General features: G+C 49.2%; 1 protein-coding gene across 4 annotated transcripts; it reads right to left on the minus strand.

The window, feature by feature from the left end:
* Positions 1-1,139: 1,139 nt before the first annotated feature.
* RAB41 (RAB41, member RAS oncogene family) lies at positions 1,140-16,895 on the minus strand. 4 transcript variants are annotated; one of them, XM_017742782.1, is made up of 8 exons: positions 15,832-16,895; positions 14,049-14,102; positions 11,946-12,045; positions 9,029-9,157; positions 8,642-8,753; positions 5,746-5,839; positions 4,036-4,102; positions 1,140-3,196 (listed from the first exon to the last, which is right to left on the minus strand). In XM_017742782.1, the coding sequence occupies exons 1-8, from the start codon at positions 15,859-15,861 to the stop codon at positions 3,132-3,134; spliced, it is 651 nt and encodes a 216-aa protein (XP_017598271.1). In that variant the 5' UTR covers positions 15,862-16,895; the 3' UTR covers positions 1,140-3,131. The 4 variants fall into 4 exon arrangements, with proteins under 4 accessions (XP_017598271.1, XP_017598276.1, XP_017598280.1 ...); XM_017742787.1 differs by having other exon boundaries at positions 11,946-12,040; positions 15,832-16,894; XM_017742791.1 differs by having other exon boundaries at positions 9,029-9,134; positions 15,832-16,890.
* Between the last annotated feature and the right edge of the window lie 37 nt (positions 16,896-16,932).

Below are 16,932 nucleotides of genomic sequence, written 5' to 3' on the forward strand. Positions count from 1 at the left end.
GCTGAACTGGCTGACAGGAAGGAGTGGATTCTTGCCCAGGGCACAACCATGTCTCGGTTATGTTAATTAGCAAAGCATTAAGGCCACCACAGTCCACTTCACCCTCCAGGACTCAAGCAGTTCCTGATTCCTGGTGGGAAAACAACAGCTCCAGCAACGTTGGATTTTTTTCGTGACTGACAAAACTGAGCCAAGAGGCACAAATTTATAAAATCATGGAATGGTTTGGGTGGGAAGGACCTTAAAGACCATCCAGCCCCACATCCTGCCATGGGAAGGACCTTAAAGACCATCCAGCCCCACTCCCTGCCATGGGCAGGGACACCTCCCACTATCTCAGGCTGCTCCAAGCCCCATCCAGCCTGGCTGGGGACACTTCCAGGGATGAAGGGAGCACTGCCAGGGGTTCAGGCTGCAGTGACTCCCCGGGCAGGGAAGCAGCACTGGCAGAGGTCCTGCAGGTCCTTCTGGAGCAGCAGGATCAGTCCCAGGCGTGTTGCAGGGCAGGGCTCAGCTGAGGGCTCCTCAGGGCTCTGTGCTCCTGGCTCCCTTCAGATTCATGTTTGGATCCACAGGGTCCTGTTGTTATCCCAAAATAGGGATCCTTCTTCCCAAGCTTTGCTAACCTTCCCCAGGGCTGAGGTCATTGAAGCATGCCCTGCCCTAACCCTCAATGAGGCAATTCCACCCACAAGCCACTTGTCCTTCCGACACCTGGACATCACTTCCAGCTCACTGGCTGCTCAATTTCTTGGATTAAATCTCCTTTTTTTGCTGATAAGGCTTGAAAATAACGAAGATCAAACACCAAAGAGACTTCCTGAGAAAATCATTACCTATTCCACATTTTCCAACATGTCAGCAAAGACCTTTCTCCTCTGTCCCTTCTCCCCCTCCTCCATCCTTTCTCCCTCCCTCTTCCCTCTTTCTCCTCCTCCGTCCCTCCTTCTCCATTCTTCCTCCCTCCTCTGTCCTTCCTCCTTCTCCATCCCTCCTCCTCTTCCTCCTTCTCCATGCCTCCTCCTCCATCCTTCCTCCTCCTCCGTTCCTCCTCCATCCCCACTCAGGCCAGGAATGTCACAGCTCGGAGCAAACCCCTTTTAGCCCCCCAGCCCCAGTGTGGCAGCAGGAGAGCGCAGTGTTGGTGAAATAACTTTATTTATTTAGTGATACACTGTGGCTGTGTCACACAGTCCTTACTCAGAGTTACAGTCACACTTACTCGCTACAGCTACAGGACAGCGGGGCCGGACACACGGCAGGAACACATCCAGAAAAACAGTGGGAAGGGAACTATTGGATTCCACTAATTACCCCCCGCCCCGGAACTGGGGTCTCCCCCCTCCCGCCCCGTCCGTGACTCGAACAACACGAAGGGACAGCAGAGCTGCCCGTGAGGAGGGACAGCAACACCTGTTCTACAGACACGGACACCGACACCAGCAATTCCCACAATGGGCTATGTACAGGGAATGGGATCAGCTTCCCGACGGGGGCGGGGAGTGGGGAGTCACATCCCAGCTTCCTCCTGCAGCCAGCTCGCCCGGACAGGAAGGGACTGGGGCACTCAGTGACCTGCTGCCAGCCCAGGCCTGCCACATCCCAGCCCGGGGCTGTCCCTTCCCGCCCCCAGGTGCCCACACGGTGTCAGGGACTGAGGGACACCCTGGAGGGGAGGGGAGGGGAGTGTCACTGACCCCCAACCGTGGTCACACCGTGGTCACTGTCCTACCCCCAGCATCCTGTGTGTCACACAGGCCAGGTGGGGAAAGGACAGTGAAATTCTCCTCTCTGCCAACTGACAAACCAACATCTGGTGAACCCAAAACCCCAAGAAATCTCTGAAAAGCTCTATCAATTAATGCAAAAGCAGGGGCTGGGGGAGAGGAGGCAATTTCCAACCTCTAAGGTTGGGAAGTGACAGCAGAATTCCCTTCAGCAGCGTCCAATCCTCCAATCCTCCACCCATTTTGACAGGAATTCCCTGCCACTGCTCCCCTCAGCTTTGGCAAAGGTTAAAACTCTCCCAGGAGTGAAACAGCTGCTGATCCCATCCCAGAGCATCTGCTCCAAGGGCAGAGGCAATGGGAATGATTCCAGCAAGCAGCAACCTGGGAATGAGAGTGGAATGTTGCCCTTCCCTCTGCTGTGGCTCTCCTTCTCCACATGAAGCAGCTTCCGTGAGGAGGAATGGGAGAACGGAGACCAGGGAAGGAGCCTGGGGAGCATCCATGACTCCCAGGGCAGGTACTGCCCCCGCAGTGATGGATTCCAGGCCACTGTTTGCTTCCAGAATCCCTGAGGATCTCTCCCCACCCAGCCTCAGGCTGCAAAGCCTCTGCTCCCTCCTCCTCCCCCACATCTGCAGCCAACACTCACCAACATCCTCTGGATGGGAAGAAATTCCAGCCGAGAGGAGCAGGCTCTGGGATGTTCCTGCCACACAAACGGGAGCAACAAGGCCAAAGCTCTCAGAGTTTGGGGCTTTCCGGGGCCCTGTGTGACACGAGGGGCAAAACTGGGAAGTTGTGAGAAAGAGTTAGCCAGGATCATCCAAGGAACGGAGAAACCAGGGAGCTAACGGGGTGTGTGCCCTGCGGGAAGCAAAGCCTGGGAACAGGGAACCTGCACAGTCCAAAAAGGCAAGTCCAAGTGACCGGTTTAAGGAGCAGCCTTTCACCAGAGGAAGTGGGGATGCAGGACAGGGGGCTGGAGAGGGCAGGGGGAGGATGCAAGGCAGGAGGGAAGGTGGAAAACCCACCCCCCAAAGCTTCATTTTTGTCTTCCCTAACTCGGCAGCTTTTCCATGGCATTCACAAGATACATCTGAGCAGGGAGGCTCCAGGTGGGAACAGGGGGAGAAAGGGAGGAAGAGAGAGAGAAAGGGAGAGAGTGTGAAGGGCACCGTGGTGCCAAAGTGCTACAACATAAAAAAATAAACTCAAAAGACAGGACACTCATTCTGCACTCAGGGCTCAAACCATGCAGTGAGAGGGGCGGCCGGGGCTGCTCCCCACCAGCACACAGGGATTCGCTCGCTTAGGAATGGTTTTCCAGCCCCAGAGGGGTGGCAATGAGCGGGATGTTCTCCGGGGAGCCCGGCCGGGCGGGGGTGCTGCTGGCAGGGGCTGTTAGCAGGAGCACCCGCTCTCCGTGACTGGCTGCTCGGGGGGCTTCTCTAGTTTGATGTCAATCACTGCAGGGACAGTCAAGGAATCACCCAGAACAGCATCTGGAAGGGTTGGTTGGTGTCTCTCCATGGCCTGCCTGCACAGGGTTAACTGCAAAGCCAGGGACATGGTGAGACCTTTCAGAGGATGGAGCCCAACTGGACAGAAGGAGTAACAAACTCTGGCATTCTAAAACTGCAAATTCCAGCCTCAGATCAACTGGAAAAGCAGAACTTGTGCTGGCCATTAGTTGTGTACATTCGTATCTAGCCCATAAACAGGGTCACACGATCCCACCATGGTCTGGGTTGGAACAGACCTTAAAGATCACCCAGTGCCACCCCCTGCCATGGGCAGGGACACCTCCCGTAATCCCAGGCTGCTCCAAGCCCCATCCAGCCTGGCCTTGGACACTTCCAGGGATCCAGGGGCAGCCACAGCTTCTCTGGGCACCCTGTGCCAGGGCCTCACAACCCTCACAGAGAAGGATTCCTTCCCAATATCCCATCTAACCCTGCCCCCTCTCAGTGGGAAGCCGTTCCCCCTTGTCCTGTCACTCCAAGCCACTGTAAATATTCCCCTTCCATTCTCCTTGTTGGCTCCTTCACATCCTGGAAGGCCCCAGTGAGATCACCCCAAAGCTTCTCTTCCCCAGCCTGAACAATCCCAATCCTCCCAGACTTTCCTCATGGCAGAGCTGCTCCATTCCCCTGCTCATTTTGGGGCTCCTCTGGACACACTCCAACAGCTCCATGTCCTGTTTCAGCCACATCCCTGCAAAACCCATCCCCACAATATGCCAAAGAAAGTCAGTAAGCCCAACTTAACACCAGATAATTCCAATTCCATGGGAAAACAAGGATACTGTCTTCTTTGCTCTTCTCTGGTGTGCTGTCCATCCCAGGTAAGGCAGCAGCCACACGGCGGAAAAGCTGGAAAGCAGCAAGAGAGAAGCTCAAGGCTTGTCAGAAAAAATTCCTGTTAAAAACATTGTTTTACAGCAGGACTCGGAGTCTGAGTTGTATAAAGTCATTAAGGGGGTACTTCAGCAGGCAGTGATCAAAAATGCCATGAGAATTTTATGCAGGAAATTTAACAGGTTTGAAAGAACTTATTTTAAAGAACTTGTTCAGTACCTACAAAGCCCACAGTTTTATTTTACCTGGTCCTGCTTGAAGAGAACATGGAATTAATTACTAAGATTCTTCCAGGGATCCATGGAACTCCCTCCTGCACTCACTAAACACTATTTACCATGTCCAGCCTCTGCTCGTGCCCACAGGGTGAGCACCTGGGGATTTCTGATCACTCACCTGGCACTGAATATTCCCCTGTGGAATAACTGAGCTTTTACAGCCCAGCCCTTCAGGTCGGTCCTGCTGCCAAACAGCCATTCCTGAGCTGGTTCCAGGGAGCTGCAGTTACACTGGCAAGGCTGTGCTAGAGCTGGGAAGGGCTATTTATCCCCAGAAAATCCAGAAAATGGCTTTGCAAAATTTCTCAGTGTTTGGAGCTCATCCTGCTGCCCTCACACAGCACAGACACTGCCAGGCTGCTGAACTCTACTGCACCAAACACCAGAGCAATCGCTGCTGCTGAGGATTTTCCTCCTGGCAGCTTGGCAGGGGCTCCTCAGCCACCCCTCCAAAGGGTGTTCCTTGGGAAACCAAGGTCCCAGCGAGCTGCTGGAGTTTGCAGCCTTCAAATCCCAGCTCTCCCCACAAACACCCGCTGGGCAAAGAAGGCAACAGGAGATAAAATCAAACACTAAAGAGGGTTTGATCCAGACCAGCCACAAAAACCGAGCCCAAAGCCTCCTAATCCCACTGTGAGGTTGCACCAAGCTGCTGGTGTGCAGCAAACTCCTGAGGATGTTTCCCAACTCCCTCCAGGGCTCACAGGTCCTTGTTCCAAACTCTGTCACATCCAGAACAATCCCTGAACCAGTGGAGATGGGAGTCACAAGCAAGAGACAAAGGGCACAAGCAGAAATCTGAGAAATTCTGCTTAAAACAAAAATGTAAAGGGTTTTTTTTTGCTGTTTGGTCGATCAAACACTGGCACCTGGACAGTCCCTATCCTTTGAGATATTCCAAACTCAGCTGGAGTCAGCTCTGAGCAGGAGGGTTGGAAGGGAAGATATCCAGAGATCCCTTCCAGCCTCAACTCTTCTAAGATTTCCAAGATTCTCTGGCTGGCAAACAGAAGGAGGAACTTCTACTCCAATGCATCAGCAGAAACAATTCTCCCCGCTGATGTCAGCAGTGATTTCAGCAAACAGCGCATTGACTGTGGACCACACCAAACCAAATTCCAGCTGATGGGCTGCACAAAACTACGATTTTTCCCCTTTCCCATCCCTCAGCACATTCTGGAGTGAGTTCTCCTTTCTTTCAAGGTTTAGCTTTGACAGGGAATCATTGACTCAACAGGAAAGGAGCTTCCACTACACAAACCAAGACAGGGGTTGGCATTAAACAGGAGGAAATTCCTGCAGGATCACAAACCCCACCCTGGAGCAGACCCAAAGCAGTGAGGGACAGATTCCTGGCTGGAGAACAGCACATGGATGTACCTGTTTGACATTGTACCCAGTCTTTGCACTGGTCTCAATGAACATCACATTCAGCTCTTTGGCTCTCTGTTCCCCTTCCTCTGTGGTGATTTGCCTGGAAAAGGTGGAAAACGGAGACACAAGGAACAGGAGGAAGAGTTAGAGATGGCTCTGAGTGAGTGGCTGCTCCCCCTCCAAGAGGCTACAGCCCACCTCAGGACCCTCAAGGCTGCACCACAATCCAGCTCAGAGTGAAACCACCTCAGGGAAGCTCCCCAGGGAACACCTGGAGCTGTGGTAGATGAGCAGCACAGGATGAAGCTCGTGCAGAACATCTGAGCCTCATCCACAGCATTCCACAGAAGGAAAAATCCCCACACCGAGACAGGGAATTTCTCAAACCCGACAGAGAGAGTGTTGTGAGGTGACACAAAGGCTCCAGAAAGGCTCCAGCAGCAGGGACAGTGCAACAGCTTGGGAACAAGCACCTGGAATTGCCCCTCAGAGCACCACCCTGTGTCCCACTAAATCCTGCTTCAGCACTGCTCTCAATACACAGCACATCCAGCTCTTGGGCTTTTCCCTCCCCATCCTTAACAGAAACCTGTCTCCAGCAATGGGAACAAATCCCAGAGCACAAAAACCAAACCAAAGCAAAAGAGTTCAAAAATGAGAGAAAGAAAACTGCAGGGAGAAGAAAAACAAACAAAAAAATAAACCAGCCACCAACTGAAGCAACATTGAGAGGAATGAAAAACTCAACAGGCTGCACTGAACAGGAACAGAGCTATTTTTAGTGCTGCTTTTCGGCCTCAGAACTTGCCTCATCCCCGGCTTTTATCAGAGGATGAATGGCTCCCCTGTATTCTGCCTCAAAAAATGTCACCTTTGTGACACCAGTGGTGGCTTTGTCCAGCCTTACAGGCCCAGAATTTCAGCCTCACACAAATCCAACTTCCTTTGAAAAGAAAGGCAAGGCAGCTCCTGTTCCTGACACCCGGATATTCCCTTCCCCATCATTCCAAGTGCCAGCCCGGGAATGCTGTCACATTCCCCTCCTAAAATACGAATTTCCAGTGCTGCACGAACTTCAGCTGCAGCTGCTTCAGACCATTTTCTGGTACTTTGAACTCTTCCAGCAGTGCTGGGCCAGCTGTTGTGCACCATCAGGAAACACTCCAAGGCTGAAATGATCCCACTGGGCTTTCCAGTTTCACATGAAACCGGACTTTGACAGGAATTAGAAATGCCAGGTTACTCAGTCAGGGAGCTGCAGTTATTCCCAGCTCCCAGAAGGGCATGGGAAGGGCTCAATGGCCAAAATCCAGAGCTGGCTCAGGGAGAACATCTTGGATTTTGCTTTTGTGAATGATTTCACAGACAGACCATGAGTTCATCACACATGGAATTCTTAAGCAAAATGAGCTGGACATACTTTATTGCATTCCTGAAGCCCTGAGCACCAAGTTTTAGGAATATTTCCAAAGTGCAAGGCATAGGACACCTCAAAATGCTTCCCAGTGAAGTGGGAAAAGCCAAGTAGAATTATCCCTGCTTTCCCTGCTGGGGATGAAAACTAAAAACCTGCATGGCAAACAGCCAGGGATGTAGGGGATGTTGGGACACAAAACCACCAGAACCACAGGAGAAAATATACATCACAGCACATCCTGAAGGAATGTTCAACTGCAGGAGGGAGTAAAGCTGGGGCTAGAATTTAAAATGTGGGAATGTCCCACAATGGAACACTCAGATCACTCTGCCCATCATCCCAAGAAACAGAGTGAACAATGACACTCAAATGAAAGTGCAAGATTTTGCTGAGAAAACACGAATTTCATCTATAAATTGTTCTCCTTTGATCAGGAAAGTCTTGTGAACAGCCAAAGGAAAAGGATTTGATATTTTAAGACTATTTTGCTGTGAGATCCAGGTGTTTCCCTGTGAGGTGTGATTTTCTTCGCATCAGATCAAAATCCCCTGTGGTTCCAACCCCTCACACATCCCCTGACACCCAAAGCCCACATTTTTGGGGTGTGTGAGGCTGTTTCAGCTGGAAGGGTTGGAATTGCCTGGTTTACTCCATCTTCCCTTTCCCAACTGCTTCTGGCACCACCCACTAGAATAAAAACCTTCCCTTATCTCCACTGCTCCTGATACCTTCCTAAGGAACAAAAATCTCTGAAAATATTCAACAAAATTATTGTTAAATCAACAATCCAGAGAAGGATTTGAAATAGGAACACAAAGTAAAGCCTGTGCTCTTCTAAGAACCCATTACATTGGTTATTTTGGTTGAAGTGCTGGAGAATTAAAAGTTTTAAAGCGAAACATTTTATGGCACCTCCCAAAACATTAAGTCTGTGTCATTTTAGGAGTCTAATTAAACTTTTGGGTCTCTTGGGGAAGTTTGGGTTTTGCTGATCTGGCTTCCTCACACACATCCACAAGCTCAGTGTGTGCTGTGTGTGTGACATGAAATTTATACCCAGAGAAGTTCGTACTTTTAGATCAATCCTACAAAAGTTCGTGCTGCATTTTAACGAGGAGAAACTCTCATGAACTTCCAGCTGCACATGCAGAGAGAGAGAGGGAAATTAGGGAAAATCAGCTGATTTCCTCACTTTTGCAGGCAGCTTTTAGCCTTTGCCTCAGTGTGAAAATGAAAATCAGACAAAATACCCCACTGAGAAAATGCTGTGGAACCGCTTAGGTAATTTTTTTTAGGTGGGTTTAGGTGAGTTTAAAACTATTTGTAGGAGAGAAAAGGGAATAAGTTTTGCTGAAACCAGAAATGTGAATTTCCTGACAAGTAAATGATGCTGTGTTTAAAACCAAGCCTTGTTTCAAGCCCAGACTGGCCCCAGTCCCTCTGGTGGCTCTGGGCAGGGCAGCAGGGCCCAGTTTGCCCCGTTACCTCTTGTCTGCCAGGTCGGTTTTGTTCCCCACCAACATGATGATGACATCACTGCCTCGCTCTGTCCTGACGTCATCGATCCACTTGGAGGTTTGCTGGAAAGAATTCAAGTCTGCAGGGAAGAACGAAACAGCAAAGCTGAGGATAAAACTCCTTCAGGAGAGGGAGAATGCTTCACTTGTACTCAGGTGCTTCTCCAAACCTCCCCCACCCTATAAATGATTTCCCGCCCAGACGGAAAAACAAGGAAGGGGGGAAAACATTTCTGATTTTAATGATCTTTGCAGAACTTGTGGTTGTAACTTCTCAGTTCTGCTCACATGGGGTGTTTCCAACAAGGCCACAGCAGAGCACCGCTGCCCTGGGCTGTCACAGGGCCACACTCACTTGTGATGTCATAGACCACGACAGCGATGGTGGAGTCGCGGATGTAGCTGGGGATGAGGCTGCGGAACCGCTCCTGCCCCGCCGTGTCCCAGAGCTGCAGCCGGACCTGCTGGGGCCAGCCCGGCCCACCAGGGAGAGGAGAGAGAGCAGGAAAACCCTTTAGGGAAAAGGCCACTTCCACAGCCAACTGCAGCAGCTGAGGTGACTTCGTCATCTTGCCCCAAATCCAACCACTGCAGAGCTGCTTCCCAGATCTGTTTGTAAAGGGCTTTAATTCCCTCCTTTGCTTGCCCAGAGATCCTGCTACTCCCAAACATCTCTAGGATTTGGCTACCACCTCACTGCTGGGGGTAGCCAACAGTACAGCACTGATCTCCCAGGATTATGGATGGGAACTCCACAGGACTCGTAGCCTGGAGCATCTCTGATCAAAGCTTTTGGGGCAACCCCCACAGGACAGACACCAGGCAGGAAAACGGCATCCAACCTCCAGCACGGAGCATCCAGATGATGGCAATGGAGATTTTCATGTGAGATTAAAGCAATGGTAACTTAAATCCCAGCAGAAATGAGAGCAAATGTTACACACTGCAGGGTTCAGGTGGTGCAAAGGGCATCGGGTTCTCCCTTCCAGAGCAGCACGGGAGTCACAAAGATGCTGGGCCAGGTAGAGTTTGACCCCAACACAAACTGTTGTTATTATATACTATTATATATTATTATATATGACAGCTCCAAGGTCTGGGACCTGCCTGGCTGAACCAGCACTGCTCAAAAACTCCCAAAACGCTCCAAACAAAAAGCTTTCTGCACTGGGAGTGCCTCCCTTTCCTTCACCCCACAGTGCCAGAAAACAGGATTGCTCCTCACTCCCAACAGTTTTATGGAGGCAGCCACTGGTTCCCAGTTTACAGCCAGGAAAAATCCCAGCAGGGAGGCAGAGCACTGGTTAATGAGGCAGCCCATCAAGGAAAAAGCAACTTCCCCAGGACCAATGATTGCTTGTTTAGAAGAGGAAGAGAAGCTGATAAAGCACAGGGCTGCAGCCAGATTCAAAACATCATCTTATCTACATCAGGGAATGTCGAGCTGATGCTCTGGGGCTTAAGGAAGATTAGGGTTTATAGTTAAAGCAATTAGCTCTTGCTTCATTTTGAATGCAGGTTTGATTACAGGAGCAGAAGTCAGGGCTCTTCTCCATGCCAGGAAACTCAAGGTGACAAACTGTGAGCACCTGGGCAGTGTCACAGCAGAGCTGGAAGATCAGATTGATCCCGACAGCTCCTGGACTTCCCAAGCTACCACACCCTCCCTGGACAGTGCTGTTACACTGGGATATCCACCATGAACATTCGCCCAGGTGGTGACTGAACCACCCCAAACCTTCAGACTCACAGGCACAAGGCAACTGGAAGAAGCACCACAGAGCTGGCCCAGGTAATTCGTTTAATTTGTCATTTGTGCAGGGTGATGCTCTTTGAGGGAAGGTCTCCAGTGAGCAGGAACCACACAGACACTCCTGAGGTGACCCAGGTTTGCTGCATTTCTACAAGTCCAGGTTTGTGTGCACCCATTTTAGAAGGGAAAATATAAATAACCACCGTGGGACACCAGGAATGAGCCCAGCCTCCCTTAGGAACAACCTTCAGGAGAGGCCTGAGCTGAGTATGGACTCCCCCCATGGATCTCTCCACCTGCCTTTTGGGATGTCCAGCACATCAACAATAACTAAACAATTTCCTTGTGCCCCCCAGAAGTACCTGAGCATGTTCCTTCTGCAACACATGAGAACTTTAAACCTCTCTGTCACTAAGAGCAGTGAAACAATGAAATTATCTGCAAAGATCAGCCCGTAACTGAAGAATGATGAGATCAGCTGTCACTTAATTACTTCTGACATGGCTGGGAGCTGTTAAGAACAGCCTGGACTGGCAAAATGTTGCCAGCTGCCTGGATAAACAGCATCCTGTACCTGTACAGTGGGAAAAATGATGCCAAGCTGTGCATTCTGCCCTGCTGCCTCAGCCAGGAGGGTCCCCAGCACAGGCCACCACCTGCACATCTCCGTGCTCCCCACACAGGCCAGTTTGACATCATTTGCACCAAACCAGGAACTCCCCCAGAATTCTCTCCAGCTTCAGGACTGGGAGAAAGACCAGGAAATTATTTGCCCTGAATAGTGAGGATAAATCACAACCTATTGTTTGCTAAGCACTTCAGCTTAGCAGAGTGAAACAAACACCTGGTCCTCACTCAAAACTTGCTGGTAAAAGAATAAAGCTGGGCCAGAGCTTTTCCACCTGCGCTGTTTTCTTTACTGAAATTTATATAAATCCTGATACTGGAGATTAACAAAACCCCCACCAGATCAAGTGGGATCAACAGCAAGGAGTTACAATGAAATAATTCTCTTCATGATTTCCTATCTTGTACTAAAACATTCATGTCAAGAGTCACAGAGAATTTCCCTCTAAGCTTGTTTGTTCTTTAGAAATTGTGGTTGTTGCATCTCTCCTCTTTCCAAAGCTCTCTCATGAATCTCCAGGTCTCTTTTCCAACTAAATGGGAATCTTGAATCCTCCTAAGTCACTCCATGGCTTCTCTGTTTAAAAGGGTCTTGTCCTGTTTTATCTACTCTGACAACGTTCCTTTGCTTTGGCACCTGAAGCTGTTACTTGTACAACCTGTCTCATTACCCAGAAATGAAAAAAAAATTAATAATTTTGAAGTTAAAAAAATAAAAAACACAACAGAAAAACATAAAGCTTTCCAAAGGCTACCAACAACCAGCACAGACACAGGAATTCCCAGTCCTGGGAATGAGCTGTTTTAGCTCTTTTTAGGTACCACCACCACTTCCAGAGTAAAGATATGTGTTACAAGCAAGGTCCCTGCAGACCCTGGGCTCGATACCTACTTGTGATGTCAAAGACAATGAGAGCCACAGCAGAGTCACGGATGGAGCTGGGAATGAGGAACCTCTCCTGGCCGGCTGTGTCCCACAGCTGCAGCCTGATCTGGGAAATGGAAAAGTGTAGGGGAAGGGGAAAGGGAACAGCAGGAAAATGGAGAACAAAACCAAAACTCAAGTGAAATAAAAACAAATAAATAAAAATAAGTTGCAAAGCAAAACTAAGGCAACAAAAGGAAAGTTCAAATGGAACAGAAACATGAAAAGAGGCAGCGACACTTCCCGAGGTCTGGGAACATCCCTCCCTCCACACACCCGGCAATATCTCACACATACCAACACCAGAAACCAGGAGAGCCCTACAATCCCTCCTCACAGCACCTGCTAATGAGGGAAATGCACAGGCAGGCCTCAGGGATCCTGCCAGAACAGCCACACGAGCAGCTGGCCAGATGTGGGACTCCTGCCCCTACGGACCACCTCACCCTGGTCCGGATGATCCCACTGGAAAACTGGAGGTGGTGGAACACAGAACAGTGACCACCCTCCAGGCTGACTTCTCCTGCCCTGCAACCCAACAAGGCTGGGAAGATACGGACACACAGAGAAGGAAATACTGCTCGGTCTTTCAGGAATGAGGGGAACTGGCACATGGATGTGGCTCATGACAGCCAGGACTGAGCATGGGGCTTCTGGTGGCTCCAGCTCACTTTATGCCACACATACCAGTGCTGGGAATGTCACACAGCTGCCCTTCCTGGGAGATGGTTTTGAAGAATCAAATGTATTCCACATGTATTTCATGGAATCCCAGAATGGTTTGGGTTGGATCTTAAAAGTTCATCCCATTCCCACCCCTGCAATGGGCAGGGACACCTTCCACTGCCCCAGGTTGCTCCAAGCCCATCCAACCCAGCCAGGTTTAGAGCTGAGTGACGGAGCACAGGTACAATTTCAGGATGCATTATTTGCTGTAAGGCCACATCAAATCCACCAAAGCACACATCTCAGCTGGAGGCTCAGCATTCCTCATTTCCAGCCCAGAAATCAAAGCCTATTGCAAAATCTAGCATTAAGCACATCTGAGAAATTATTCCAGTGTCTGAATTTTCCCAGCTTGTTTGCTTGTATTTGTCCCTCCTCTTATCTACACTCCACACCTCTGTTATTTGAACAGGCTTTGTGGGCTCTGTGGACCACTTACACAATCAGGAAAGCTAACAGCATTCCAACATTGGCAGGAAAATGGTATTTTGGAGATAGCAGGGCAGCAGGTGAATGGCATCCTGACTTACACAACCATGAGAAACCCACAGCGCTACAACAGCACACAGGCATCCACAGGTGTCAAGCAGCATTCCCAGGATCTCTGCCTTAAACAAAGGTTAAGGAAGGGCTTTTCTAAAAGTGAATCATTGGTAAAATGGCAGAGAAGCTCTCAGGAAACGCATCACACATGCTGGGAAGAGACTTCTTTGAAGCAGGAGGCCCAAAGCTCCACACAGAGCGTCCCCTGCTCCCCACAGCTCTGTCACACTCCTCACACAGCAGTAAACTGGGAAAAAGGCAAATACTGGCAAAACATGAGCAAACCCACAAATACTGAGAGGAAATCCAGGAGAAGGGAATGAGGAGTCTCTGTGCAAACAGGAATCTCATGCAGGCTAAATCCTAAATTGCTTTATTGCAGTAGGTCAGAGCTGTGTTATTACTCGGAACACCAACTCCTTGGCTTTTTATTGGCTTCAGGACCTGCACTGGATGATCCATGTGGGTCCCTTCCAGCTCAGAATATTCTGTGGTACCTGAGGTCTGCTCAGCCCTTTGTATCCTGACAACCCCAGAGGCAGAGTTGCAAATTCTGGGAGCAACCCACACCTATAAAGCAGGTACACACAACAGGCAGCACGATCCCTGGGAAATGGCAATTATCTGGCACCAGTTTTCCATGGAAGACTTTGACTTCCTCATAGGGGTATCAGATCTTGTACCAGTGATGGGATTCAAGCAAGGCTGGCTCTCAGGTGGCTGCTGGGGGATTGCAGCAGCTGCTGGAGGAAGGGCCAGGGGGAAGAGCCCTCCCAGCCATCCCACTCCCACCCCACTCACCGTGCGGTCCTCCAGGTACATTGTTTTGGACAGGAAATCAATTCCAATGGTTGCCTGGAAAGAGGAAAAGCATTAGGAGCTGTGACTTGCCTTCCAGCATCCCCATCTTTCTGCACAAATTTTCAGAAATGTTCACAAACTTCTTGTGAACCTGGTGAAGTGATTTGCCTTCAATCGCCTTCAATTGAGGTGATAAAACCAAAGCAATCTGGGGATCTGCACCAGCTGCATTTCACAGCGTTCTTCAACACTTCTCAGCTCCACAAGAACCTCAGAGTCTGGATTTTAACCTCAGACATTCCTGTATCTCCACACAGATCATACCTGAGCTGGCAGCTCCTTCTAGCCTGCCCCAATTCAGTCTGGTAAGAATTATCTTGTTAGAAATACCCAAAAGGTAGAATAAACGAGATCTATAAAATATGGGCAACTGAAAGCTAAAGAGCCACGTTTATCCAGGCCTTTCCACTTCAGCATGTGCTTCCAGTGACACTCAGCAGCTTCATTTCCCTGGCAGGTCTGCATCCACTCCCATTCCCATTGCTCCAGCAATTGCAGCACAAAGACATTTAAAATAATGCACTCAGTTAGGTGCACTCCCAGGCACTTCAGTCAAGGAGCTGTCCCAGCCCATCAGAACCCCAGGAAAGAGGAGAGAGCTCCTGATGTAACAGATTTGAGCGTTTTAGGTAGATTATCCCCACTCTTAACACACACGGCTTGTGCTGGGAGGGTTCCAGCAGAACGTGGACCACTGGATAATTGGAAAAGAGCAACACAGTCGGTTTTGGGAGGGAGAATTTATTTCTGGGAGGTCTATTTTCCACCCAGGCCATGGTTTATAACAGCTACAGTAAGCAATAAATAAATCTATGAGAGCATCTTACAAGAGTCAGGAAAAGAATGGAAGCACAGGAAAAGAAAAAACACAGGAAGCACAAGAGGATTCAGTTCCAGTGAATGACTTGTCCTCAACTTCAAATCACCCCAATCTAAACCAGTAACTCTTTCAGGCTGAATTAAAAGAGGAAGCCCCAACCTCATCTGCTTTACAGATATTTGATATTCCCCTGAAATATTTCTGAGTGCCTTTGATGCAATTAATTCTTCCCAAAATCTTCAGGCCTCTTACACATCTTCTGCTTTTCATCTGCAGCCTCTTCATCCCTACCCCCTCTTTGCCTGCCAAGACTTCCCTGGCTTTTCCTATCTTTAGTCCTTCAGTCAAAAAATAGGAATAAAAAAATTGAGAGACAAAGTATACCAAGCTGACTTCTGGCAGATCCATCTACACACTCCAGACTCAACTATTCCAACTTAAATGGAAGCTCTAAAGATAACAGACACCAAGAATGTCAGAGGATGTTGGCATTTTATTCATTCCTCGTCTCCTGAGGCTCCCATATCCATCACCAGAAATCCTGACTGTCATCTTCCCATAAAACAATGTTCTCCCCATTTTCCTCAAGGTTTCTCACTGGATCTATCCCACGTCCAAAGGGGATCTACCCCACATCCAAAGGGGATCTATCACCCATCCAAAGGGGATGTAAACCTTGCTGCCTTTCTGGACACGGTGCTTCCTGACATCACACTGGATGCTTTCATTTAATCATGAAGCTTCATCTCCATTTCACGGCACATTTTAACCTCTCATCTGATCTTGAACTGACATCTCACAAAGAAATGGTCTCCCAGGCATCCATCTGAACAGCAGGGAATAGATTTATGCATATATATATATATATATATATTTAAAAAGCAAATAAATACTATCACATACCTGGTATGTATTGTCAAAACTGTCATACATAAACCTGGTGATCAGGGAGGTCTTCCCAACTACAAGAGAAGAGAAAAATTACTTTCAAGCAGCAGTGGAAAAAAAAAAATTAGCACTGCTTTGGGAGTGGCACTGATCTGACAGCAGCTGCCAATCTCACGCCATTCCAGCTACACCTTCCAGGGAAATAGCCAGCTGGAAACTTCATTCCCAAAATGACAGAGGCAGATCAACCTCTGCAGGTCCAAAATTAATCATGGAGATAACCTAGCCCTCAAATCAGGTGTGTGGATAACAAGGAACCAGTTGTTTGCTTTGGGCAAGCAGTAAATCTGCTTTGTTACCCTGTTCTGCTCCTTATGTAATCCCCAAGTCTGGGACATAAACATCAAAACAAAGCAGGTGATACCCCAGATGCTGTTCTGCTGCCTCTGGCTGCATGGAAAAACAACATTCCACACTCCCACCCTTCCTTCGTAACAAGATTTTAGATACAGAGCAAACTCTGGTGGCTTGCTTCAAAACTTTAAATTTACATCTCCAAATACCATCAAGAGACAAAGTGCAGAACTGACAAGAAGTGAAAAACAAAGATAAAGCTCCAATTCTCGCTCAGGAAGCTGGAGGAAGCCAAGAAAAATGCAAAGGACATGGATGGAAGAGGAAAAAGGAATAAACTGCCGAAAAACGTTGTGAAATTATGAACATTGGAGAGGGTTAAAAACAGATTAGACAAACGCATATCAGCAGCAATGTCAATCCTGCATTGGAAAGGCTGGCAAATTAGAGAACTTCTGGAAAACCCTCCAGTCCCAGGCTCAAGGAGAAGCTGAGCAGTAACAACCCAGGGATGGTTTAGATTGGAAGGGACCTTAAAGCTCATCCAGTTCCACCCCTGTCATGGGCAGGGACACCTTCCATAGCCCAGGTGGCTCCAAGGCCCCTCCAACGGGCCTCGGACACTCCCAGCGAGAAACACCACGATTCCAAGGAAAACACACAACTCATCCATCTATTCCCGGGGAAGGGGCACAAAAGGGAGGCCATTTGAGGCAAAACAAAACCCCCGCGGGTGGAAGGGAGGCCGCGGCCAGGGGGGCA

The sequence above is a fragment of the Corvus brachyrhynchos genome, unplaced genomic scaffold (assembly GCF_000691975.1).
Source record: "Corvus brachyrhynchos isolate BGI_N302 unplaced genomic scaffold, ASM69197v1 scaffold220, whole genome shotgun sequence".
NCBI classification, from domain to species: Eukaryota; Metazoa; Chordata; class Aves; order Passeriformes; family Corvidae; genus Corvus; species Corvus brachyrhynchos.